This window comes from Lycium ferocissimum, chromosome 5 (genome assembly GCF_029784015.1).
Source record: "Lycium ferocissimum isolate CSIRO_LF1 chromosome 5, AGI_CSIRO_Lferr_CH_V1, whole genome shotgun sequence".
Classification (NCBI taxonomy): domain Eukaryota; kingdom Viridiplantae; phylum Streptophyta; class Magnoliopsida; order Solanales; family Solanaceae; genus Lycium; species Lycium ferocissimum.
Genome location: NC_081346.1, coordinates 12963452 through 12989096, shown reverse-complemented (window position 1 = coordinate 12989096; position 25645 = coordinate 12963452). Strand labels below are relative to the sequence as shown.

Here is a 25645-nt window from a genome sequence, read left to right as displayed (position 1 = left end):
TTCAAAATTTATCCTATCTCAATAAGTGAGTTTTTATGTAATCCAAAAATTATATTTATTAGGCAGTATTTATTTAAAAGTAATTTAGTCAGAAAAAGTTGGTTTTTTAAATGTGTAAAAGGTTAATTGGACAATTATTTTAAATCGACGGAGTAATAAGTTTAGCTTCGAACGGTTCTACACAGTTCTCAGACATAACTAAGCACCAAAAAGAAAGTATAACTACGTAATTTTGGTGCATACGATGACTTTCGTTGTATACGTAAATCAAAACTAAATTAATGAGTTGCCCTAATCGAATGGATTTTGCACAACTCTTAACTCAATGGAAATGTAAAACCCCAAAGCTTTAAGCGTTAAACCCAGAAAGGTCACACATCAAATGGCCCTTTCTCTGTCAGCATCCTTGTTCGACCCTTGGCTCAACAACCAACATCATACAAACTCCCTTCCCAAACCTGTGCAACTCAATACTGTTTCAACCGTCCCTTTCTGTGTTCCATCTCTCTCGATTACAGTGTCACCTGTAACTCCTATAACCCCAACACCAAAACTCGACAAAGACAAGTCTGATCACTCTTACAACCATCTGTTCCCTTCACTTTCATTTTCCAATATTCTCTTCTTTAAATCAGCATATAATGTTCAGGTTATACCTGGGGAAAATGAGCCTGAAGAGAAGCTCATTGGCCGCTTTCGTAGAGAGGTTCTCAGGGCTGGAGTTATCCAAGAAAGTAAGCGCCGAAGATTCTTTGAATCAACTCAGGAAAAAAAGAAAAGAAAGTCTCGTGATGCTGCCAGACGAAACCGCAAAAGGTTTGCCTCCAATTTTGCATTTTCCATATCGTTTTGTTTGTTAGTTTGTTGGGTGTCTTATAGATACTATCAGCCTTGTTCTTACATAAAAAAGATGAAAGTTTTCCTTTTAATGATGTGGAGATTGATACATGTTGCGGTTTTTTTTTTTGGCCTTTTGGCTCGGGGAATAAGATCAATTGACATTATTGAGTGCACTGAGCTTACTTGTACAAGATGAGGAGAAGTGAGCTAACTCAGTTCCACTTAGCTTTATCGTATTGTTATTTTCAGTGTTGACTTAGCTCTAGAAAGAAGCATGATCAAATACGGTTAAAGAATTTGTAAAATAACTAAGATGAGAACTTGTAAAGTAGGGAAAACAAGTTCCACAAGTGGCATTCTGTGTTCAGTATGAAGGAAAATGTTTTTCGGAAAATAAGTGGATTTCTTACTTATTTTCTTGTTTTCGGTACGTAAGCAAATAATCTAGACAAATACTATGAGGGGGTTAGAGGTGGGTTTGGTGGGGTGGGGTGGGGGGTGGGCGAGTGTATGTGGGGTAGGGGTGGGGTGGGGGTGGGCAAGTGGGTGTGGGGTAGGTGTGGGCAAGTGGGTGTGGGTTGGGGTGGGGAAGAGACGATCAATGTGGAATGCCACTTGTGGAACTTGTTTTCCATTAAAGAAGTCATTTCCTCATTTTTAAGTAACTTGTTTTCCTAGAAAAAATGTTTTCCAAAAATTTTGACCAACCGAACATGAGAAAATTGGAAAACATTTTCATGTTTTCCTCCATACCGAACACACCCTAAGAGACCCTCCCTGCCGAGCATAAGAGATAATTTATCTGGCTCGCATAAGAAGTTTTTCTTCTCTTGTTGTTTGGAGTGAAGTACCACATTCACATTTATGAGCACATGCCTAATGTTGAATCCAGTTCTGCCTAAAATTATTTGATGCTACAAAGTTATATTTATCAGTTAAACCACCTTGAGTTCAGAGTTTTCTTTAGTAAGATCTGCTAATATTAATTCGAAGTATGTCAATATGTCATTTTGGAATCTGCTAATGTTAGTTCAATGTTTGTTTCCATACATTTCGAAGTATGTCAGTATGTGCTGGGGGCAATTACTTACTTTTCCTACTTCTGAATTTTCTTCCATTCCAAACGAACCTGCTTGGTTCTGTCACGAACCTGCTTGGTTCTGTCTCAAACCTTTTGAGTGAGCGCTTGAAAAGTGTTACTCAAGCTTCTTTTTATCCTTTGGTGAAAACATACTGGACATGCCTTTCTCTATAAGTTTTCACAGTTCAGTCATGGTCATGACTCATGCCAGCTCTAGAAAATGCAGCATGCTGGGCATGTCCTGACTCCAACATTCCAACTAGCTGACCCTTGTGTAAGTAGATGCTATACTAACTTACTGTAAGAAGAAATCAACTAGTGGATGCTTGCATTTCCTTTTTGCTCTTCTGAATGTTTGGGATCAGGTGTTAACCGTTAACTGTCAGTGTTAATTTTCTCAGATAGATAACGTGAAACCTGGAAATTTTTAAGGAAGAAGCACCTTGCAATGCTAAATACTCCTGGGTGACCGATAGTGAAGTAGTACCGTGAGGGAAGGGTGAAAAGAACCACCATCGGGGAGTGAAATAGAATTTTTTCAGATAGATAACGTGAAACCTGGAAATTTTTAAGGAAGGAGTCACAATTGAATGCATTAACTTGTTAATTTAAATGCACTGAGATGATGCCTCTTTTGACGCCTAGCTGTTTCCCAACAATGAGTGATTTGAGTTCGTCAAGTTTTTTGATGCTTATGACAAACCAACATTTACTTATTTCTGAAACTTGTTTGAAATCCATCAGGTGTTGTTTGTCTCTGTCATTTCCTTCTCTGGAGAGTGTCTTTTGGATTTCTCCTAAGGATTTGACATTGCCATTGACATCAGGAGAAAATGATTTGCTTAATTGTTGGTTGTCCAAGACTAAAAAGAAAAACTGAATCGTTAAGATAATTCATTTCTTTTTTATCCCCAAGGAGAACAAGATGATGTACATTGTTTGTAGACAGCTTACCAAATATATAGCAAGTATATTTGCTAGAGATTCTGCATGAGTTGTGATCACTACAACGTGGGGAGCAGTCTTTTATGTATTAGCTAAATTCATGGATTTAGACCAGACTAAGACAAATTTTTTAAGAGTCAGAGAGATTTCCTTTGGGATGCGGCGGATGGGGCAAGAAAGTTTCACTTGGTGGGGTGGGACATTGTCACGTCTCCTAAAAAATGGGGAGGCCTCGGAGTTAAGGATTTAAAGGTTTTTAATAAAGCTTTATTGGGCAAATGGATGTGGAGGTTGAGGTGGAGGTACAAGCTTTGTGGAGGCGGGTGATAGTTGACAAATATGGGATTATGGAAGGGGGCTGGAAAACCAGAGATACCGTTTTGCCTTTTGGTTGTGGTTTATGGAGAAATATCATGAAGGGATGGGATAATTTTGTGAAAAATATCTCATTCAAGGTCGGAGATGGGAGGAGGGTATATTTTTGGGGACACAACTGGTGTGGGGACATATTATTGAAAGATGATTTCCAGAGTTTGTACAGAATATCTTGCCAAAGAGATTTGACAATTCAACAGATTAGGGGGACTCAAGGCGGAGAGACTTTTTGGAATTTGAGATTTAGAAGGGGTTTTCAAGATTGGGAAGTGGATGAGTTTCAAAGATTGATAGATTTGCTTCATAGGCAAGTCAACCGGGTGGATAATCCCGATGTGTGGTGTTGGGCCCAAGGAAATAATAGAGTGTTTTCAGTGAAGTCTTTTTATGAGAAACTTTTGGTTAGGGAGGAAGTTGATTTCCCATATAATGCAATATGCGTTCCAACTGTGCCGAGGAAGGTGTGTTTCTTCACTTGGCTAGCCACTAGAAGAGTGATTTTGACGGCGGAAAATCTTAGAAAGAGAAAGGTTGTTTGCGTCAGTTGGTGCTACATGTGCAACGAGACAGGGGAGGACGTGAACCATCTGATTCTACATTGTAGGTTTACCATGAGATTGTGATGGGACATGTTTGGGTGGTTCAACACTTCTTGGGCAATGCCAAGAACTGTGAAAGAGTTGATGGTCAGTTGGAAGAGCGAGAGGAGGAGGAGAAGACAAAGGGCTTGGAACTTGGTTCCGCTTGCATTGATGTGGGTAGTTTGGAATGAGAGAAACAAGAGAGCTTTTAAAGGAATAGAGTCAAGTTTTTCTCAATTAAGGAGTAGTCTTCGCTCCCTTATTTTCTTTTGGTGTAATCGAAAGTTCCTAGTTGTATAGAGGATTGGGTGGAGTTTGTAGAGAATCATATTTTGTAGATCCTTTATCTTTTGGTTTATCCCTTGTATACGATCGTTCTTTGGCCATGTTTATGAATGAAAATACCTTTACTTGATCAAAAAAAAAAAAAAAAAAAAAAAAATTAAGCCAAATTTTTTAATATCGTATATCGTTCCTTAAGTCTCCTAGGTTTGATCTTGTAAAACTCGACCATTGACCATTCTTTCAAATTGAATGAAAAGTACAAATAGATCAGATTGGTAAAAGAAATTTGTGAAATCTTTGTTGTTTCCCCTTTCTCGATCCCTCTCACATAGGTAAAGTGTTTGAACCAGTAGAGAACTCCATCTCCAATCAAATGATATCACATAAAGCAGGATGGGAGAAGCATAATATTTTTCATCATGAAGAACAAAGGAATGGATTTAATGTGCGCAGCACTTAGAATAGACTTCTAAAGGAAGATCTTTTCAGGTAATATTGAAAATGTGATCAGCATTTTTGAACACTGTTATATCTGCATGAGGGTGTTTATACATTTTCACATAATTATCTGAGAATAGAGATCACAAATATTCTAGCCTCCAAGTTAGCTTTCTTTTGTTGTGTTGAAATTTTATACAATAGTTACTTCCTTCTTTATATTCAGTAGAAATCATTTTGAAGATGTTGGACCTCTTGTTGCAAAGTAGCAGCGGAGGACACCAGTGGTACCTTTAACCCGGAAACAGACTGCATGGACAAAACTTTAAAAATAGGGGATTGGACGAGCATAGTTCATAGCATTAAGCTTCCTCGTTCTCTTACCCTGTCTCCTGTACAGGAGAGGAATGAGAATGATGAAGGGAGCCCTTAGAAAACTTCCAAATGATGACGCACAATTTAATCCGACGGTGCTAACATTTGAGGAATATAATTGAATTCACATTTGTGGTTGCGCTTTGACTTTGGTGCTTAATTGTATCATGTCCTATTTGATTCCCTCTTCTTTACTATCGACCACTGGGTCGCAAGGTTCTCTTGTTCTTGGGTAGGTTTAGGCCAGCTTGTGACTGTGTTGACAACCTTTCTATGAAAATGTACTGGTTTATTAAGTGCAGGTCCCTAATATGATATGGATGGTTTTGCTGAATTTGTGGTCAGCAAAAGATAGGTTGCCTCTTATCATATTGATCTTGGGAAGTAATAGACGGAGTGTAAGATTAGGCCCATCCGTGGGTAGTGAGGAGCGTGATATTAAATGGGGCCTCTTGGAATGGCAACCTACATTTTAACTCATCATCAGATTTATCAGATTTTGACCACTTCGGTTCTTGTGCCTGTCATTGCTTGCTTTTGCCTTCATTCTGGATAGCTTTTTTTAATTGTTCTTAATGAATAACATGGATACCGGGCTAACATTGTTAATGATGGTTAACCAAGCTTTTCCTGCGTATATGCAGAAGGCCTTTACCAAAAGCTCTACTAGGGGATACACAGGAAACTTTGAAGGATGAGGGGTATAAATCTGATGAAGATAAGTGGGACCTCATTAATGTAGAACCACCCTATACTTGACCTTAATGAGCAATGTGAAAAGGAAATGGCTTGGGAACTAAGGTTTCATTTGTCGGATTTTCTTGAAGTACAAAGAGCTGCTGCATAGTTCTCGCTGATTTTGCTATAGAACCTGGCTATATCTGCAGTTTGAGGAATATATTCCCCTAAAATGCACTAGTTTTGGCACAGCGGGTGCCCTAATGTTTTTCCAAGTTCATATTAAAAATTACAGAAAGGTTGCTGTACATCTGAATTTTAGATTTCCTGCTTTTGCAATATGTGGTGATTGTTTTGTTCCTAAGGATATTGGTGAACCCCAACATTTGTTGTTCAATTTCTACCATTCATTTGTTGTTTCAACTAGTCTAAGGATTGAGACTAAATAAGTGGGCCTGTAAAAGGAAAAAAACATAGATAACATTTCAACTAGTCAATTTTTTTTTTTTTTTTTCAAAAATAAAGATTAAAGAGGATGAGGTAAGTATAATTTTGTGAAGCAAACACTGAAATTCTTACTTGCCACATAAACATACAAGAGGCTAAGAAAGCTTATCACACAATGGGACCATTCTTGTTTTTCACATACAAAACGCAAGTCTTGCACACAAAGGGACTAATTCTTAGCACGCGAAAGGGATGGGAATTTTACAGGCCAATCAAGGTATGGAGGTTGCGGGAAACCAAACTCGACAGATAATTCAGAGTAGGCCCACACTTTAACCTCGATTTCTTCTTTTACTTCTTATGTACTTTTTCTTTTAAAAATAGAACTTCAGTCGTATGTTAATATAATATACATTTTCTGATGTGTGGAGCAAATCACAAATGGAGCCCTCCCCTTTTACTTCTAACTCAAGGCTCATCTTTTTCTGATGAAAAGATAAATACTTAGAACTGATTACTTAATAGGAAAAATAAAAAAGAACTTAGGAATTCCTATAATTGGTTGATTAAAATTAAAAAAAAATACTTTTCTCAAGAAAAATAAGTTCCTGACAACGTATTGTATAAATGGCATTTCATGTTGATTAACTCCTCCCACCCTACCAGGCGCCACACCCGCACTCCCAATGCCCCCACCTCATCGCTATAATAATTCTTATATAAGCAAATATTTTTTTTGAATAAATAAAAATATGCTTTCAACAAAACATTTTCTTTCGTACCAAAAATTAACCCGAAGAGGAAAATAATTGCCATTGTATGTATCTATACTAGTTATATGAGATCCGTGCTAAGCCCGGGCTCAAACTCAAGATATAAAAGTAGATATTTTAATTAAAGAAATATAATTTGTGTTAGTACAAGTGTACAACAACAACAACAACCACCATGTACCCATTGTAGTCCCACAAGTGGAACGTAATAATTAAATTTCATATAAGTATATTTTCAATATATGAAAGCAAAATTTTCATTCCACTCCTTTAATATTTTAACTTCCATTTCGATGAAATTATTTACTTCAAATCAAATGTGGAGCCAGAATTTGACATTTATAAGTTATGTATCCTAATTTTCTGAAGCTATTTAGTTCTAAATAAACAATCTATACATAGTTAATGAACTTTTAAGACAAATACATAATTTAACTTGTGCGGCGGATGGAGTGCTCCTCCCTTAATTAGGGATTAGAGGTTCGAACATGGATATTGAAAAAAATCTTTGGAGGAGCGCTTCCGAATAGGCGATACGATACGGTGCGAATTATCTGGATTAATTGGGCACAAATGCGGATATCGAGCACCAAAGAAAAACCAAAGAATATGAAAAATGAGGTAGGAGGTTCGATAGCTTTTGAAAAGTAGACGCTTAAAAACAAAAACAAAAAATTGACTTAAATAAATCATTTTTTTGCGCGGTGCCCTTCTTTTGGGCCGGTCTTTATATTTTGCCCCTCATTTATATGCCTTCTTTAATTTTTGCCCCACACTTTGTTTAATGAAAGTTTTTTGACGAAATTACCCTTACCCCATTAAAACCCTTTCTATTTCGTCATTTGCCCTTTTCTTTTCTTTTTTTGCTTCTTCGTTCCTCCTTTGTTTTGTGTCCGTCTTATCCGTTCCAAAATTTAGGTACGAATTTGGATCTTTTGCTCGTTTCAATATTTGTTTTTATGTTAAATTGGTGTTTGTTGAATTGATATCTTTGTCTTCGTCGTTTTTTATATTTAAGTGATCCTTTTTGATTTAAAATTATAGTGTTTTGTTAACGTGTCCGTATGATTTTTTGAACTTTAGTTTTCGTTGCCCATGTATATATTTTGGTTTTTTGAATGTCGTATTATGAATGTCGTAATATGTTTTAGTTGATTTTGATATGCGTTTTGGTTTTCTCTTCGTTGAATCTTTGAAGTTTTGCACAATGAGCAATTTGTTTTATGTTGTTCTTGTTGTTTTTGTTTAATAATCTGGTTTTTGTGAAGAATGTGTTTGTGCGAGGCGGCATACTGTTCGTGAGAATTTTGTTTTTTGAAACTACATTTATGCCCATTCCGCATAATTTCGTGATTTAAGTTACTTTGTATGTGTTATGATTTTTGGTTTTTATGATAGTTTATATGTTTTCCGATTATAAGCTTTAGTTTAAGATTTTTGGTGTTTTTTTTGTTTAGTAACTTTGTGTTTTCATGAAGGCTGTGTTTGTACGAGGCAACATATCTTGGTCGAGTTATTGGTTTTTGAAATGAAGTTATGCGGTTACGGCATAAAGTTATGCTCGTTCCGCATAATTTCATGAATTAAGTTAATTTATGTGTGTCTTTGTTTTTTGGTGTTTTCTTGTTAATAATTTTTGTTTTTATGCAATCTTATGTGTTTTGGTTCTTTCTTCTATTATGCAGTATTTGTGAGTATGACATGAAAAAAAGAGAGCAAGATCTGTGAAGAAAGCAAAAAAAATAGATTGTTTTAGTTGAGCAAGATCCGTGAAGAAAGGAAAAAATAGTTTGTCTTAGTTATTTTTGCACTATGTAATTTTGTTTTTTTTGTGCGCCCTTGTGTTTTTTGTAAATGTTATAAGATTGTACGGTTTGTTTTGTGTTATAAATTTCAACTTTAACCACCTTTGTAATTTGATGGTGTTCATTTTTAATCTCAACTTCTCTTGTTCATAAAAGCTCGCTATTTTGTTGAAAATCCAAGTTATCGTTTCCATCACAACTTCATGGTTGTTATATAATAGAAGTTTGCTTGCGGTCGGCATAGTTTCTCATTATGTAAATAGAAGTTCCGCCCATTAAATGAAATTTAAGTTAAGAAAACTTGCCATAACCAACAACAAAGACAAACCATTTGAAGTTATTTGACCGACCAAAATGCATTTATTGGGGATTATTTGTGACGGAAAGTTTTTTTTTGTTGAAAACCAAATTTATGGTGGTTATTTAATAGGAGTTTGCCGGGGTCGGCATAGTTCCTCATTTTATGAACGAAGTTCCACCCATACCGTAAATCGGCAACAAAGATAAAACGTTTTTAACTTTTACGAACAGTCGAACGCATTTTATTGGGATTAGTTGAGACGCCATAATGGTTGTTTTAGTATGAATGAATTTTTGCTATGAATGAATGAAATATTTTACTTAGTGTTAATTGTATTGTGTTTGAATGTTTTATCCAATTTTCCAAATTTTAAAATGTTATATAAGCAACAAAGCCCATAAGTATGCCGCTAACGGCATACTTATTTATTTTGTAAAGAAAGACTACGGTCGGCATAAATGTGAAACATGAAAACAACGAGAGAGAATAATATTGTTATGTCCCAAGGCATACATCTATTAAACTTACCAGGATGTAGTATTTGAGATACCAATTTTGTTTCCCGGCAAAAAGCTGTATACACTTACAGGAGGCATAAATTATAAAAGCTGGATAATTAAAGTTGATGATTTTTTTTCTTTTTCCTCAATGTTTTATGGTAGAGAATTGTAGATTTCATGTAGGGACATTTATCTCTTTCTCTTATATAGTTTTTTATTATCAACAACAAGAAGATAACAACTTAGTAAAAGAAAATAATAAAAGAAAGAATAGAAGTTCCGCCATTCCGGATAAATTAAGTTTGCATAGTTTGTTTGTGTTATAAATTTCAAATTTAAGCCCCTTTGTAATTTGATGGTGTTCATTTTTAATCTCAACTTATCTTCATCATAAAAGCTGTTATTTTGTTGAAAATCCAAGTTATGCCCTTTCCATCACAACTTCATGGTGGTTGTGTAATCGAATTTTGCGGGGTCGGCATAGTTTCTCATTTTATAAATAGAAGTTACGCCCATTACGGCATAATTTAAGTTGAAAAGTTGCCAAAACCGAAAAAAAGACAAACCCTTTGAAGTTATTGACCGGACAAAATGCATTTATTGGGGATTATTTATGACGTAATCTTGTTATTTTGTTGAAAACCAAAGTTATGCCATTTGCATCACAACTTATGCTTTTGAAGTTCCGCCCTTTCAGGCAGAAATGCAGAGTTGTCTGTCAATTTCCTCTATGGTTTGTCCTTCTGTCATTAGGATAGATTCATTATGATGTTCTTGTAATGGGTTGTCCTCCGCATCGTACCGAATCGAACTCTAATATGAAACGGGAATTCTGAAGTTGTCATTGTTGTTGAGCAGGTACAGGCAAGTGTGAAGATCAATGTCGTTTTTTACACGCATCCCTTTGGATGTTTTCTCACTGGTGTCAAACCATATGTTGGCCTCTTTTTCTTGAGTATGTTGTGTATGCCCCGCAAATATCCGTTGAGTGAATTGTTGAAAATTTACACCATCATTGACAAGTATTAGCTTGGTTTCATGATTAACATAATTGTAGGCGGCGCCCGTTTGCGTTGAAGGCTACGTAGATGCATCTTGGTGTCATTTTTTTTGTTAAACTTCCTGCGTGAAGAGAGATTCACTTGAGAAAAAATCAAAATGAAATGTATTTAAGTTGTTAGTTTTGAAAATTTAAGTTACGCCTTCCCACAGCTTTGTATGTAATGTCATGAGTATGCCCGAAACGGCATACTCTACCATTTTGTAAACGAAGTTACGCCGCTACCGGATTCTTCAAAAACGGAGTAATGTTTTTTGCTTATTCCAATGAAATTGCAACAGATTATTTTCATGAAAGCCGAAAAACCTCCTCTGTCTTTATCCAATTTAAATCAAATCCATGCAACAGTTATTCCAATTTAAAATGGACTAATTTATACTTCTATATAAACCAACACAACTTTGAAGAGGAAAAAAAAAAAAAACACTTTACTTCTGAAAACCAGATATAATCACATACAAAATGAACCAAAATCAACATATTGTACATGTTAATGGTGGCCACGGGCAAGCACATGAACATGCCCATCCTCATAACCAAATCCATCCTAATATTGCAAATTTGCAAATTACTCATGAAATTGCTGATATCAAAAGAGATATAGATTTTCCGAGGGCTCTTTACGGTGCTCTAAGTAGAGAAAATGATGATCTACGAAGAGAATTACGATTTGTAAGGCGAGGGTTATTCCAAAGACACCGGCCAAGTTGACGATGGGGCAATTTGGAATGGGTACACGTGAAATTAGATGATGGTAGTTTGGTACTTATGAAGTTAGGATTTTATGTTTTGTGGATATATATATATATATATATATATATATATATATTGCCTTTACGGCATACTTGTTCGTAAGTTTGTTCGAACTTTGCCAAAGAATCATGCTCTACTACTTTGTAAATTGTACTTTTCTTGTCTCCGGCATACTTGTTATTAAGGTGGTTCAGAACAATGCCGTTAACGGCATACTCTACTCCTGTAAATTGAACTTTTGCCTCCTCCGACATAAGCACTTTTTGTTTTGCTGATGATAATGCAGTAATTGTTTTTGGTTAAAAAAAATTAAAAAAAATGAAAACCTCCTCTACCTTCATCCAAATAAAATCAAATGCCTGCAACAGTTATTCCAATTAGAGGATTGACTCAACTGGACTAATTTATACTTCTACATAAACCAGAACTTTTGCCTTCTCCTAAGATACTTGTTATGAAATTGGTTCAAAACATTGCCGTTAACGGCATACTCTACTCTTTTGTAAATTGAACTTTTGCCTCCTCCGCATAATGAATTTTTGTTTCTTGATGATAATGCAAGAATCGGACTAATTTATACTTCTACATAAACAAGAACTTTTGCCTTCTCCGCATACTTGTTATGAAATTGGTTCAAAACATTGCCGTTAACGGCATACTCTACTCTTTTGCAAATTGAACTTTTGCCTCCTCCGCATACTTGTTCTAAATTTGCACACAGATTCTACCTTAATTCAAGTTTAAATCGATAAGCATTGCTCCGATTTAAATTGAATTTACTATAATTACAATTTCAAGTAAATAAGCATTGTATACTAATTTAATTAAGGTATAAAGTAATTAAAATCGAGCAAAGCATTAAATCCAATCGATTCTATTTTGCTTTGAATAATTTTATAGTGCGTAATGTTCAATACGAGCTTTGTATGTCATCTGTTTCTTAATAATCGAATTCGTAGAAGATGATCTTTTTCAAATATTAACAATCTAAACTCCATAAAATCGTTAAATTGAGTTGAATTAAGATTTGTACCTTTTACGATGTTGTAGCAAAAATCAATGGAGAAATCGGCTTGAAACAACGATTTGAATAATTGAGAAATACTGGTTTGGGAACGAAGTTGGGGTACAGTTAACGATAGAAGGATTTGAGAATAACGATTTTTGTTGTGTTTTATATGTAACGGTTAGGGGTAGTAATGTCTTTTCTTATGTTAGTTTTGCTCGGAAGGGCAATAATTAAAGACCACCATTTTGAGGGGCAAAATCTAAAGACCAGCCCAAAAGAGGGGCATTCGCGCCAATTGCCCTAAATAAATAAGATTAGGACCTAAAAGTAATTAATTTAAAAGTTTTAAAAAAATTTGAAAATTCTTGTGAGGACTACAAAAGTCCGCTCAAATGCGGATATCGAGCACCAAATAGAAAATCAAAGAATATGAAAAATGAGGTAGGAGGTTCGATAGCTTTTGAAAAGTAGATCTTAAAAACAAATAAAAAAAATTAATTTAAATAAATAAGATTAGGACCTAAAAGTAATTAATTAAAAAATTTTAAAAAAAAGTTGAAAATTTTTGTGAGGACTACAGGAGTTCGTAAGTTTGCTCGTAGTAATATTTGTGGCTTGCGAAGACCCCTTCTCGAATTCTGCCACGCTAAAACTCTCTTTTACATTCTTCAAATTATTACCAAATTTCACCTCCGTACACTCTAAATCCTCATTTTCCAATCCTTCACAGAGATACAGTTGATGCTGAACTTCATTCAATCTCAGCCATGCAAGTAATTCACACCTTTTAAGCAACACCACTGCCCAAAAATTCATCTTTTCAGACACCCATTTACAATTACTAATCAGTTATCAAATAAAAAAACTAATTATTGCTCTCAAGTAGAGTAACATAGCCATGCTTTTCCATTTTGATCTGAAAGAATTTCAAGAAAAGGTCTCTACTCAGCTCCGACCTTGGCAACGCTCTTTTCAGTTCTGGGTTCGCGCTGCTGATATTTATACTGGTTATAAAGTAACTTCTTTTCCTTCTTTCTCTTACGATTGGTTTGTACATAGCCTATTTATATTGTTCGATTGAATTTATGTTTGGGGTTCTTTTTTTGGGTTTGGTAGGTATTTCAGGTAAGAGCAAGTCTGGAGAAGAATGTGCAGAAACAGGAGGTAATGTGGGAGAAGCAGCATGAAGTTGCTGCTGACAAGATATATAGTATGTGTTCTGAGCTTGGTGGGTTTTTCCTCAAGGTACTTGTTTCAATTGCCAAAATAAAGTATCTTTGTCTATAATGAGTTTGTCTTCATTATTATTTCAAACTTCTAAATCTTCAACTGTTAGAGTGTGATCTAATTTGGTTTCTTCACCTTTTCATCAAATTCCTATGATCTTTATGATTAACAAGTAGTCCTTCCGTCCTGATTTATGTGAAGGTGTTTGACTGAGCACAGAGTTTAAGAGAAACAGGAAAGAGTTTTGAAACTTGTGATCTTAACAAGCCATAGAAATTTCTGTTGCTCTATAAATCATTTCATTAAGGGTAAAATAGGAAATAAGAAGTTAAATTATTACTACTAATGGAAAGGTGTCATTCTTTTTGGGACTGAGTAAAAAAAGGAAAGAGTATCACATAAATTGGAACAGAGGGAGTACTAATCTCGGGGCGCTTCCACCCGGATGAGGAAAATCAAATGATTGTCATTCCTTATGCTTCAGAAGTTGCACATTACTTTGGGAGTAAAAGAAGTGACCAACTTTATTGTGGAGTTTTCATTACTAACGAGTGACTGTGTTATCAAACTGCTCTCTTCATGGTTTATTGAAGAATTAACCTAAATAGCTGTCCACTCATATGCTTAAACTAAAAATAGCCGCGGATATAAAATATATGATATATGTATAATCCATGTGTAATGTGTATAACCGTGTATAGTGAGTGATATATGTATACCGGCTAAGAAAAGTAAATAGTGAATCCGACCAGCTATGTGTGTGAAGATCTGTATTTTATTTAGTTATTTTTAAAATTTATGTTGTATCATAATAGTACCTGTTATTTGCTGTGATTAATGATGTTAGGTTGCCCAAATAGTTGGGAAGCCAGACTTGGCGCCTGCTGCATGGGTAAAAAGGCTTGTTACTCTATGTGATCAAGCACCAGCTACACCATACAATGTGATTAGGGCAGTGCTTGAGAAGGAGTTGGGTCAAAGTATTGAAGAATTGTTTGAATATTTTGACAAGGATCCACTAGGCTCTGCTTCAATTGCTCAGGTATCTACTTTCCTGCACTTTTTCTCGTTCTTGCTAACTTGTAAGATGCTCAAAAAACACATTTCTTTGCAAGAAAAGATGGAAATCATGGGATGAAAAATAGGAAAACAGGCCAAGTGTTCTATTAAGTGTTCTGTTTGAGTAGTCTTTATTTCTTTAAGCTCAAACTAATAAGAAAGTTTATGGATTTAAAATTTAATCATAGTATTTAATTCATGTTCAAATCTAAAACACTATCTTGCCATTATTTAGTTTAAAGCTTGCTGCAAAAGTTCGCTTTAATATGTATGGCTTTTTCAGGTTCATCGAGCAAGACTCAGAGGTGACAAGAATGATGTTGTCGTCAAGGTAAGAATTTGAGTGTCATATTGCAATAATGGTATAATTGTGAGGTTCTAATTGTCGTAATGCTATAGGTCCAACATCCTGGAGTTCAGGAATTGATGATGACTGATATCCGCAACTTGCAAGCCTTTGCTTTATATATTCAAAAGACAGATGTCAAGTTTGATCTGTTGTCTGTTACCAAGGAAATGGAGAAACAGGTGCATAACATTCATGAATTCGCAATATGTCTTGTACCTTCAGACTTTCTATTTCTTTCCTTTTCATATCCTTATTCCTATTTGATATTTCTTACTTTAATGCTTCCTATATGCTGAGGTTCTCCTAGTGGAGCAATTAATTGTAGTTGACTTGATTCCAGAAAAGGGAAGGAAATGAAACTGGGAGTATTCTCGATCCTTCCTATGATTATCTCAGATCCCTTGGACTTAACAAGTTTGTTGTTGTGTTATGGGTGATACTCTGTACTGCTACAATTAAAGTTCTTCCATAGGATGGTATACCATGTCTCAACTGCTTGAAGCAAAAGATTTAGATAGTCCGTTTTTCTAATTTGATTATCATCTGTTGACTTAGTACGCCTTTACACTTTCATGCCCATTTTCTTTCATTCTTTTGAGCATATGCGAAATCGGCCTATCTTAAGTGCCTAGAGCAATTTGTTCAAGCACCTGGAAATGCTCGTTAGAGCAGCTTATAAGAAAATCTTCATTATTCCATTCAATCTATATCAATGCTTAGTAGGTTTTTCATTGCTGAAGAATGAAAAAATAGAAGTTGTACCATGTAAGACTAGTTGTTTTTCTTCTATAAGCTGAATTAGCTAATGGTTAATGTTATTAATTATGGATTTTGAACTTAACTGTATATACTGAGTGATTCACAAGCCAAACCCACCTTTTTTTTGCGACAGAATTCTTAAACCCTTCTTGTTTCTCTTCTCATTTTACATTTCTCTTGGGAGCATTCTAATCTATAGTAGGGCTGCCATTGTTGTTTCCTTCTCCTATGATATAGAATTCTTGCATTTTATTCTGTGCAAAACGTTATTACCTAGAAGATGGTCTAATTCGCTCTTTTTTATGTGTTGGTTTTGCTTTCTAAGTGGCACTTTGACTTCTTGAATGTTTGATGAGGCACTATTGTTTTTCTACAAGACTCTAAATATTTCAAAATCAGTGAATATGCATCAATTATCTGTTGGTATTTGCATGCAGCTAGATCCTCTCACCTGAATTTTATTACTTGATTAAGTGAGTCTAGTAGATTTATAGATTATATTTTTTTTGACTTTTGCATCTTTGAAGTAATCTGGTTTTAACTTGTTCATTCAAGATTAGCTATGAATTCAACTTTGTGAGGGAGGCTGAAGCTATGGCAAGAATTCGGCATTTCCTTTGCCAGAATAACAAAAAGTCCCCTGTTCGGGTACCTCATTTGATAGGAGACATGGTCAGCAGGTATGCTCAGGTGAAGAAAATTTGCTTTGTCCGACTTGCATAATGAAAACTAAGATGAGACTATTTACGTTTGCTCCTCTTTTGGTGATTTCAATTACATTGTGTTTCCATTACTGTGTTTGACTTTGTTTAGACTTTTTCATTGGTTGATAAAGTCGCCTAGTTTCTCCACTGTGATGCTCAGTCCATATCATGTGCATGTCAAATCCTTACGTGAGGCTTTTCTTCAGTTCTGGCTGGACGCACTGTTATTTGTAACACCTAATCTTTGATACACGTGGATCACTTTTGTAATTTGCAGTTTGTTTCATTCTCGCTTTAATATAAGCTTTATAGTCTTCCTGATACTGGGTATAAGTATTTCATTTTACTCTGCAAGACAATCAAATCTTTGTTTGCATGTATCATGGATTGATATAGTTTTTTCTGTCGTCCTGGTTTTTCCTGAAAGGAATATTACTTTTGACAACCTACTCATGGAATTAACCCTCATACACTGGGTGACAGATGTGCAGTTTACTAAAGCCCACATGCGATGGGACTTGAATGTGAGATTGGTTCACCATCGCTGTCTCAAGATTTTTCTAGTGGGATCAGTTCATTTTAATGATACCTTATCAAGTCTATTTTCCCTGGTTCTATATTTTTCTCAATGTTATATGTTCTTCAGATAAGTTTGCTTCAGGGAAATTGAGTTTTACAAGTGGTCTGATGTTTTTCTTTTTATAAAGAATATTGATGTATTGATTGGACAACTTGAATATGTATTTTAGTATCTTTCACACATAGTTATCACAAAGGTCAATTAAATATGAACTCCTACATAGAAAGAGATGTGTGGGGGGAGGTGTATGTATCATATTGAAGTGTGTGACCACCTCATCTAAATGCTTAAGCTATTAGAGAGAGCATACTTTTATTTACTTAATTATATCTTCTACATGCCCCCTTACATGTTTTTTTTTTCATGGCCAAGTGCGTGGAAATTCTTTTTGAAGTGGGTGACCATCTCATCTAAAAGTTTAAGTTGTCCGAGAGAGCACACTTTTATTTGCTTAATTATATCTTCAACATATGGATTATATGGGAGCGGATGTAGGGTGTATGCACAAGACTAGTTCTACAAAAAAGTACTCCCTCCGTCCCAATTTATGTGATATAGGCACGCAATTTAAGAAATAAAGGAAGACTTTTGAATCTTGTGGTCTAAAACAAGCCAAGGATATTTGCGTGGTTATAAATCATCTCGTTAAGCGTTAATGGTAAAGTTTAAAATTAAATTGTTGCCAAATAAGAAAATGTATCATTCTTTTTGGGACGGATTGAAAAGGAAAGTGTATCACATAAATTGGGATAGAGGGAGTAATAGTTAACAAATAGTAAAGGATAGGTGGAGTGACGACATGAAATACTTTTGAAAGAACCAAAAAAAGACTGATGCTTGGCCTATCTGTTGCAGAATTAGATCCTGTAGCAGGCACCTTGAAACACAAATTTACGTAATCCACCACTTAAGGTTACCTTTTGTGTTGTATGTTTAGTTCGACAACTCTACTTCTACCCCCTTAGATCTGCTTCTAAAGATGTCAAAGGTGCATTTCCATATGCTTATCCTTGCAGCTCCATAAGTTCCACTCATTTTATCTTATATTTCTCTTCTCATTTGTTTGATTTTTCTGGCTAATTTTAGTTAGTTGATTGATAATGATGGGAATAACTATTTCTCGCATGAATTTTGGTTTATTTCTGTTGATATTCTTCCCATGTTCACCACCTGAGCTATCACTTTCTTTATGCTGCTACTAGGAGGGTTCTAGTGATGGAATACATTGACGGCATACCCATTTTGAAGCTAGGAGATGAAATGGCAAAGAGAGGCATTCAACCTGATGGCAAATTAGCGGCAGCTGCAAAACAGTAAGTCCCTGAATATCCTATAAAATGTTTTTCTGAACTTGCCTGCATGTTATACATAGACGCTTTTCCGCGATGTATAGAAAGTCTTCTGCCTTTGTTCCCCTTTGAAGTGGTCTTTTGTCTTGTCTCTGTATATTTGAACCATGTGGAACTCCTGTATGGGTCTCTTTTTTGAAAATGTTTATAGTGAAGGTCCCCTTTTTCATTCTTAAAATGCAGGAATATCCTTAAAAATTTGTCACTAGCTTATGGACAAATGATACTCAAGAGTGGTTTCTTCCATGCAGATCCTCATCCGGGAAACATTCTGATCTGTAAAGGTTCTGAGGCAAGTGCACATTGGAATACCTAAACTTATCCCTGAACTAAGCATTTAAAAATCATAATTCTCGCAATTAATAGAAAATGGAGACTGTTATTTACATTATTCCTTTCAGGTTGCATTGCTTGATTATGGGCAAGTGAAGGATCTACCTGATGAACTGAGACTTGGATATGCTAAGTTGGTTCTTGCGATTGCCGATAATGACCCTTTAAGGGCATCAGAGAGCTACAGGTGCTATAATTTGCCTTGAAAGTTTTTGTTATAAATTTATATTTTTCCTCTTTCTGCTTTTACACCAGAAGACAATTTATGCGTTGTCTGTTACTCCGTGGCAATGAATCGGAGATATCAGTTACTTTCCTTTGTTTGGGAAGCGGGTCGTGTTTTGCCAGTTGTTGTGCACATACACAAACGAGAGGTTTGTGGTGTGGGGGGTGTGTGTGTGTGGGGGGGGGGGTCTAGGGGAGAGATGCGTCATTGATAGCACTTGTTATTATTGACTGTAAGATGGCAGCTATATTACTCGGACTCTTCACAAATATCGACGGGTGCGTGTCGGATCCTCCAAAAGTAGTGTATCTTTGGAGGATCCGACACGGGTGCGGCAACATTTCTGGAGAGTCCAAGCAACTTAGGATGGCAGACCTGGTCATGTTTTGGTTAAGAGAAAATGTTATGGAGGTTTGGGGTGGAGGTGAATGCACTTTGGAGGGCTGTGGTAGCAGAAAAATATGGCATTACGGAAGGTGGATGGAGGACTAAAAACATGACAACACTGTTTGGTTGTGGATTATGGAGGAACATTATGAAGGGGGTTGTTTTTTTTTTTTTTGGGGGGGGGGGGGGGGTGGGTAGGGGGGGAGGAGGAGACTTTAGTAGACACATTTCCTTCAGGGTTGGGGATGGTAGCAGGGTGAGTTTCTGGGCGCATAAGTGGTGTGGGGAGAATGAGCTGAGGGAAGTTTTTCCTAACATTTATAGAGTGTCTTGCCAAAGAGAGATGACAGTCCAACACATCTTTAGGTCTCATGAGGGGGTAGTACATTGGGATTTGAGGTTCAGGAGTAATCTACAGGATTGGGAGTTCGAAGATTTCATAACTTGGTTGAGTTACTATATGGGCAGGATATGCTGGTAGATAGGTCGGATGTTTGGAGATGGCGGGAGAGTAGAGTTGGATTATTCTCTGATAAGTCTTTTTACGAGAAGTTATTAAGCAGAGATGTATGTGTTTCCCCTCATTGTGCTATTTGGGTACCCAGGGCTCCTAGGAAGGTGTGTTTTCTTGCGTGGTTGGCAGTGAGGGGTGTGATATTGACAGCGGAAAATTTGAGCAGGAAGAAGATCACTCATGTTAGTTGGTGTTTCATGTGCAAAAGTTCGGGTGAAGATGTAGATCATCTCCTACTACATTGTCACGTGGCTGACCGGTTGTGGAGGATGGTTCTTAATTGGTTTGGGGTGCAATGGGTGACGCCGAGTACAGTGAAGGAGGCATTGCATAGCTGGGGTATCAGAAGGGGGAATAGAAGTCCTAGGGCATGGAATGTTGCACCTTTAGCAATTATGTGGGTTATTCAGAGAGAGAGGAATAGGAGAGCGTTTGAAGGGGTTGAACAAGATGTTGTAAAGTTGCAAAATAGTCTTTTGTTTGGTATACGGCTTGTGTAAGGGGTTGTTCCCCCAATTGTCAATAAAATTATTTATCTTATCCCAAAAAAAAAAAAAAAAGAAGGAAAAAAGAGAAATGTATTCATGCTCATTACCAAATTTTCTGTTTCCTTGGTAAGATGTCTTCTATATATCTCAGGGATCTTGGTATTGAGACCTTGAGTAAATGCGAGAATGAACAAAAAGAAATGCTTAGGCTGGCACAAACAATGTTTGACACAAAATTACCGCCTGGAGTTACGATGCTGCAACCTTTCGCAGAAGAATCTTCAATAAAAAAAATTGCTGTTAAGGTACGTCTTTAAGTTCCTTGGTTAATGAATATACAGTTATTTGCTGAGAGTTGGGTCTACTAGACTTCTTTAATATTCATTGGAAAAATTATACGAACTTCTCCAAATCAAAGGATTGGATTTCATGTCTACCCTATCCCAATTCTGTGAACCGATGGATCCTTGTGCCTGCTTGAGCACTATATACTGTAAATAGGACTTTGGCAGTGAAAAATTTAGAGATGAAGATTGATATTTGCGTGCAGTATCAAATACTTTGATAAGTGCGTGAGCCATGTATTCATCATGTGGCCAATTCATTCTTAGTGTTTCCCGAAACATAGTATGAGACTGATAGAATGGTAATTCCTTTTTCAACACATGTTTCTGCCAAATTAGGGCGTCAACCATGTTGATTTTTCCCATTTTCCTATCAGTCCATAAGAAACTTTCGTGAAGAATGAATCCTAAACATACTCTTGTATTACTTAGATTGCTTTACATGATATTATGTTGTCTGGATATAACAACAACAAAAACAACATAAAGTGGGGTCTGAGGAGGGTAGGATGTACGCAGACCTTACCCCTACCTTTGTGAAGTAGAGAGGTTGTTTCCGATTGACCCTCGGCACAGCACCGCAAAACCAAAACAGGCTAGAAAAAAAAGAAAAGAAAAAATAAAATAGCAGCAAGTTAGCAAGATAGACAAAACCAATGAAGCAACAGGTCTCAATGAAAACGAAGTAAAAGATACTATGCAAGTACTAAATAGTAATTCTACTAAAAAGAAAAGGAAGGAGAGGAGACTAGCCCGTCACTCCCTCATAAAGATGCTACATCCCTCGCCTCCCTACTAGCCTTCTGCCCTAATCCTCGACCTCCAAAGCTACCTATCTAGGGTCATGTCGTAAGTAAGTTGGAGCTGCGCCATGTCCCGCCGAATCACCTCTCCCCAGTTCTTCTTCGGGGTGGTATACAGTTGGACTATAACTGCTACTATTTTCGCCTTGTAGCTTCGTTTGTTGTTATGTATAGACATAGGTCACAGGGAAAAGAGAATGAGAGTGATTCTAATTTAGGTTAAAGCAATGTACTAAGTGTTTGAGGTAAAGGGAGATGTTTTCTTGGAGAATAGCACCAATAGATCATTAAAAAAAAGGAATAGCACCAATGAGGTGTTCTATGTGAATACGACGGTCTCAAAAGAATAGACACAGATTTCACTTGGTTTTTCTGGATGTCACATGGTTAGTAACTTTACTCAAGATATGTTGATGTCGCCCTGATCTGTGCTGAGTATTTGGTCCTTCAACCTTTCGAGAACGTATCTTTGCTTGTTAGATTTTCAACCGAGTTTATTTTCAAAAAATTTGCTGCAGTCAATATCCCTGTCTATAATTTTACTTGTAAGATATTCCAAAACCACACATAATGTCTTTTACCAAGTTAACTTCATTAGATTTCCTATTGTTTACCATAAATCCCACCTTTGGAAACAATAGCAAAATTTGCAGTGAACAACATTGGTTTCCCTTACGTGGTGATGACAGTTGCCAGCTAAACCAATTGGCGAATTAAAATATGCATGTACTGTAAACTTTTCTGAAAATTGTTTGCTTTGATGATAGGCCTTTCCAGAGGAACTGTTTTCTGTTCTCCGTACAGTGCATCTCCTGAGAGGGCTTAGTGTTGGTCTGGGAATGAATTTTTCATGCGCCGAGCAGTGGAGACCCATTGCTGAAGAAGTTCTGTATGTTGCAGGAAGACTTACAGGTATCTTCAGTTATGGAATACCTCTTCAAACACAACTGTTCCATGGGCCAAATGGCATTTCCCTGTTTTACACATTTGACTTTGTGGGCCTGGAAAAAAAGTGGACATTTAATCCCTGCTAATTTGTGATCCAGAATAGTGTTACATTTCAACTTTTGTTTAAATATTATTGTTCCCTGGTCGGAATGCTCTGCTGCATACAGCAATTTTACATCTGCAGTTTCTTCTTTCTCCAAGTAGGCCATATTTCTTTAATATGATAGGATGATTTTCTGGGGTTACTAGTTCCCGCAGCTCAAACTAACCAACTATTCTTATTTGGTTTGGTAGTCCTTCTCTGATATTGCACATTTACTTGCAGCTAAAGATCTGAAGCAACTACGTAGACGCGGAGCTTCTAGAAGAAGATTTTGGAGAAGATAAGTGTTTGATGTATGGAAATGATCAGTATGAGCATACCTGGAATATGGTATTTTTTGTAATTTATCCTAATCAAGTTGATCCCTTAGCTGCATCGTTGTCAGAGATAATTCTATTACAGATTTTTCCTTCTGAGATTTGTATTGGCATAGAAATAAAGTATCGTTAATACATTGACTACTAACAGTTGTCCCATTTCTGGAAAATTGTTAGGTTGTATCTTAATTTTATATTTGAGTCTTGAAATGGTCTCAACTCAGCAATTTTGGTTTATGTTTGCAGATGTTTTACCTTGTGACTTTTGAGAAGCTTTTGAAATGTAGAGTTTGCTCAGCGGCTCATGCATTTACCTTTTTTTCCCCGTCTTTAATGCTTTTCTTTCCTTGACAGATACGCGTATATCCGGTGGCTTTATATCATTGTAAACACTTCCTACTCCTTTTAACATCTTGATCTTGGAATAGTCCTGCAACCTTACTGGTCTTTAACTCTCAAGTATAAAATCTAGCAGCCAAGTCTTTTGAAGTTAAATAAAGCCTTATGATATGGTTAGACATTGATCTATATCTCTAGAAGTATATCTATCTATATGATGCGTACATTTGTTCCAGTTTTTGTTATCTTTATTATGTTTCAACCAAAAGAAAGGATGATATGATCTATGCCGAACCGACTAGATCCTAAATACTGAAAGATACTTAGTTCAGGATGCCAGACACAGTTCTCGTACAAATTCTCTCTTTTACCAACGAAAGATGCCGTCACATCATGTGTTTTACTCAAAAAGGTGGCGTTATCTTTGGAATTCAATTCATAATTTCCATTTCTCTGGTAGTAATATCTACAACAAAGAAAAAAATTTGAAAATTTTGTATGTCTTGTGGATCACGTTTTGACTCATTGCACTTGTTCCAAAATAAAAAAATTCCAATTCGATTTACCTAACAGTTATGAGTGGAACTTTGATTTGAATATCAGCCCGGATTAGTTTTTCTGTGGAAAGAGAAGTGGAAGATGTTGTATTGTGTTCATGTGACGAAGATGTCACTTTCTAATTGCCTATATCTATCTGCACTTGTTCCTCATTGATTACTTTGTATTGGAGCTGTTGAACCATTGAACAGAATTGAAAGAACTCAGGATCCACGTGACAAATGTTTCAGAGATTAAACAACAACAACATACCCAGTGTGATCCCGGAGAGGGTAGAATGTACGCAGACCTTACCTCTGCCTTTGTGGGCAGAGATCAATGCTGAAATTTCCAAGGTCCTGCACATAATCTTCTAAAGTTTTGACCATAAGACCAGTTAAATCTTGACGGAAAGCACTACAGCTACAATATGAAGCTTCATTAAGAATAAAGACTATCTCCTTCATTGGATCTACTTTCATTTACTTTCATTGTTTTCATTTTCATAATTGCTTTGATTTGTTTGCCCGTATCTGACCTTTCATATGCCTTTTCTTGAGCCGAGGGTCTTCCGGAAATGCCTTCTCCCTACCTGGGTAGGGGTAAGGTCTCCGTACACTCTACCCTCCCTAGACCTCACGTTGTGGGATTCACTGGCAGATGTTGTTGTTGTTGTTGTTGTTGTTACTATCTCCTTCATTGAATCTAAAGACATCAAGTATTCGTCCTATAGATTACCACACTTGCACACATTTTAAGCAAAGTAGACAACCCAAAAAGACTAGGCTCCAAAATGACTAGAGAATCATCCACTTTGCATAACTTGGGGTTTAGCAACTTCCATTCTTTGACCACTTCCACCAACTTCGATGACACAAAACCTAATGGAAGAAGCTCAGTAATGCCAATATTTTAAATACAATTCAACAGAGAGTACATTACTCGTTGATCAAGTCTGGAACTATCTTTGCTGTTGCAATTTCCATCCTCATTTCAAACCAATTCCTCCACTGAACCTCCTATAAAGTTGGAGTCTGCAAGATTCGAAAAGGAACTAGGTACAGCATCAATAAGTTCTTTGGTAACAGTAATTGTACGAGGCTGATAAATCTTCTCCCATTCATGGATGCCGGCAAAGTCAACAGGATAAGCTCTTTCTTTTAAAATATGAGGGTAATGTAGAGTACGTGTCAAATAATATTCCAAGATGCAGATTTATCATTAGGATCATCACAACAACCATAATCCAAATTTGACCTACTTTCATAAAAGTAGGTCAAATTACACAAGTCAAGAATGAGAGGTAACACACAATCTTTTTCATTCACTGGAACCGAAGAGTAAAGAAATGAAAGCTGGGTTTTAATTACTAAAAGTAATGCACAATGTTGAAGTCATAAGTCACGGTCTAACAAACTATAAGTTGTAACCTAAAATCAGCAGAACTGTACTTTGATTCCAATACTCACACTTTTGCAAAGTTCACTGAAATTGGTCCTTTATCATTCTCAATGAATTATCTACTACAATATATCATGTTCAACCAAACGCAACATAGTAGTTCTATTAAGACGGGGAAACAGAAACAAAACAAATATTCATGACATTTACCAAGATAGCTGTTGTTCAAGAGAATTTTTCACAACCCCTTGTAAGCTGTCCCAACCAACTAAACTCTGCCTGACGAATGGAGATTTCAGGCGAGTCACACAGATAAATCTAATCAAACATCCTTATTACGACCTTAACTTCAAATTAAAAGATTCAACAGCATTGTGAGCCTCAAACACAACTGTTAGCAATTATTTGAGGTAAACAAATACTGCAGACCTCTTTCTCCCAAGAAAAAACCCAAAAGGCGAACCATGTCGTAATCATAGAACTTTCTGTTATTTACAAAGCAAGGTATCAAAACAGAATATTTCACGAGGCTAACTATCATACAAAATGTGGCTTGTAGATCTGTTCACCATAATAGTTTCCAGGACACCAAGAGTTTCAAGAAAATCTCAATGCGTATGCACATCATCTAA

At 36.3% G+C, this 25645-nt stretch overlaps 2 protein-coding genes across 4 annotated transcripts; both read left to right on the top strand.

Annotated features, from left to right (window-relative positions):
• Positions 1-225: 225 nt before the first annotated feature.
• Positions 226-6004, top strand: LOC132056080 (small ribosomal subunit protein bS21c-like). Of its 3 annotated transcripts, none has more exons than XM_059448135.1 (2): positions 226-816; positions 4775-5111. In XM_059448135.1, the coding sequence occupies exons 1-2, from the start codon at positions 383-385 to the stop codon at positions 4812-4814; spliced, it is 474 nt and encodes a 157-aa protein (XP_059304118.1). In that variant the 5' UTR covers positions 226-382; the 3' UTR covers positions 4815-5111. The 3 variants fall into 3 exon arrangements, with proteins under 3 accessions (XP_059304118.1, XP_059304119.1, XP_059304117.1); XM_059448136.1 differs by lacking the exon at positions 4775-5111 and adding an exon at positions 4500-4762 and having other exon boundaries at positions 227-816; XM_059448134.1 differs by lacking the exon at positions 4775-5111 and adding an exon at positions 5565-6004 and having other exon boundaries at positions 235-816.
• Positions 6005-12856: 6852 nt separating this feature from the next.
• On the top strand, positions 12857-22973 carry LOC132056079 (uncharacterized). Its single transcript, XM_059448133.1, has 12 exons — positions 12857-13261; positions 13363-13491; positions 14321-14515; positions 14816-14863; positions 14932-15060; positions 16196-16320; positions 18127-18237; positions 18457-18565; positions 18675-18793; positions 20373-20526; positions 22136-22280; positions 22642-22973. The coding sequence occupies exons 1-12, from the start codon at positions 13145-13147 to the stop codon at positions 22701-22703; spliced, it is 1443 nt and encodes a 480-aa protein (XP_059304116.1). The 5' UTR covers positions 12857-13144; the 3' UTR covers positions 22704-22973.
• The last annotated feature ends 2672 nt before the right edge of the window (positions 22974-25645 follow it).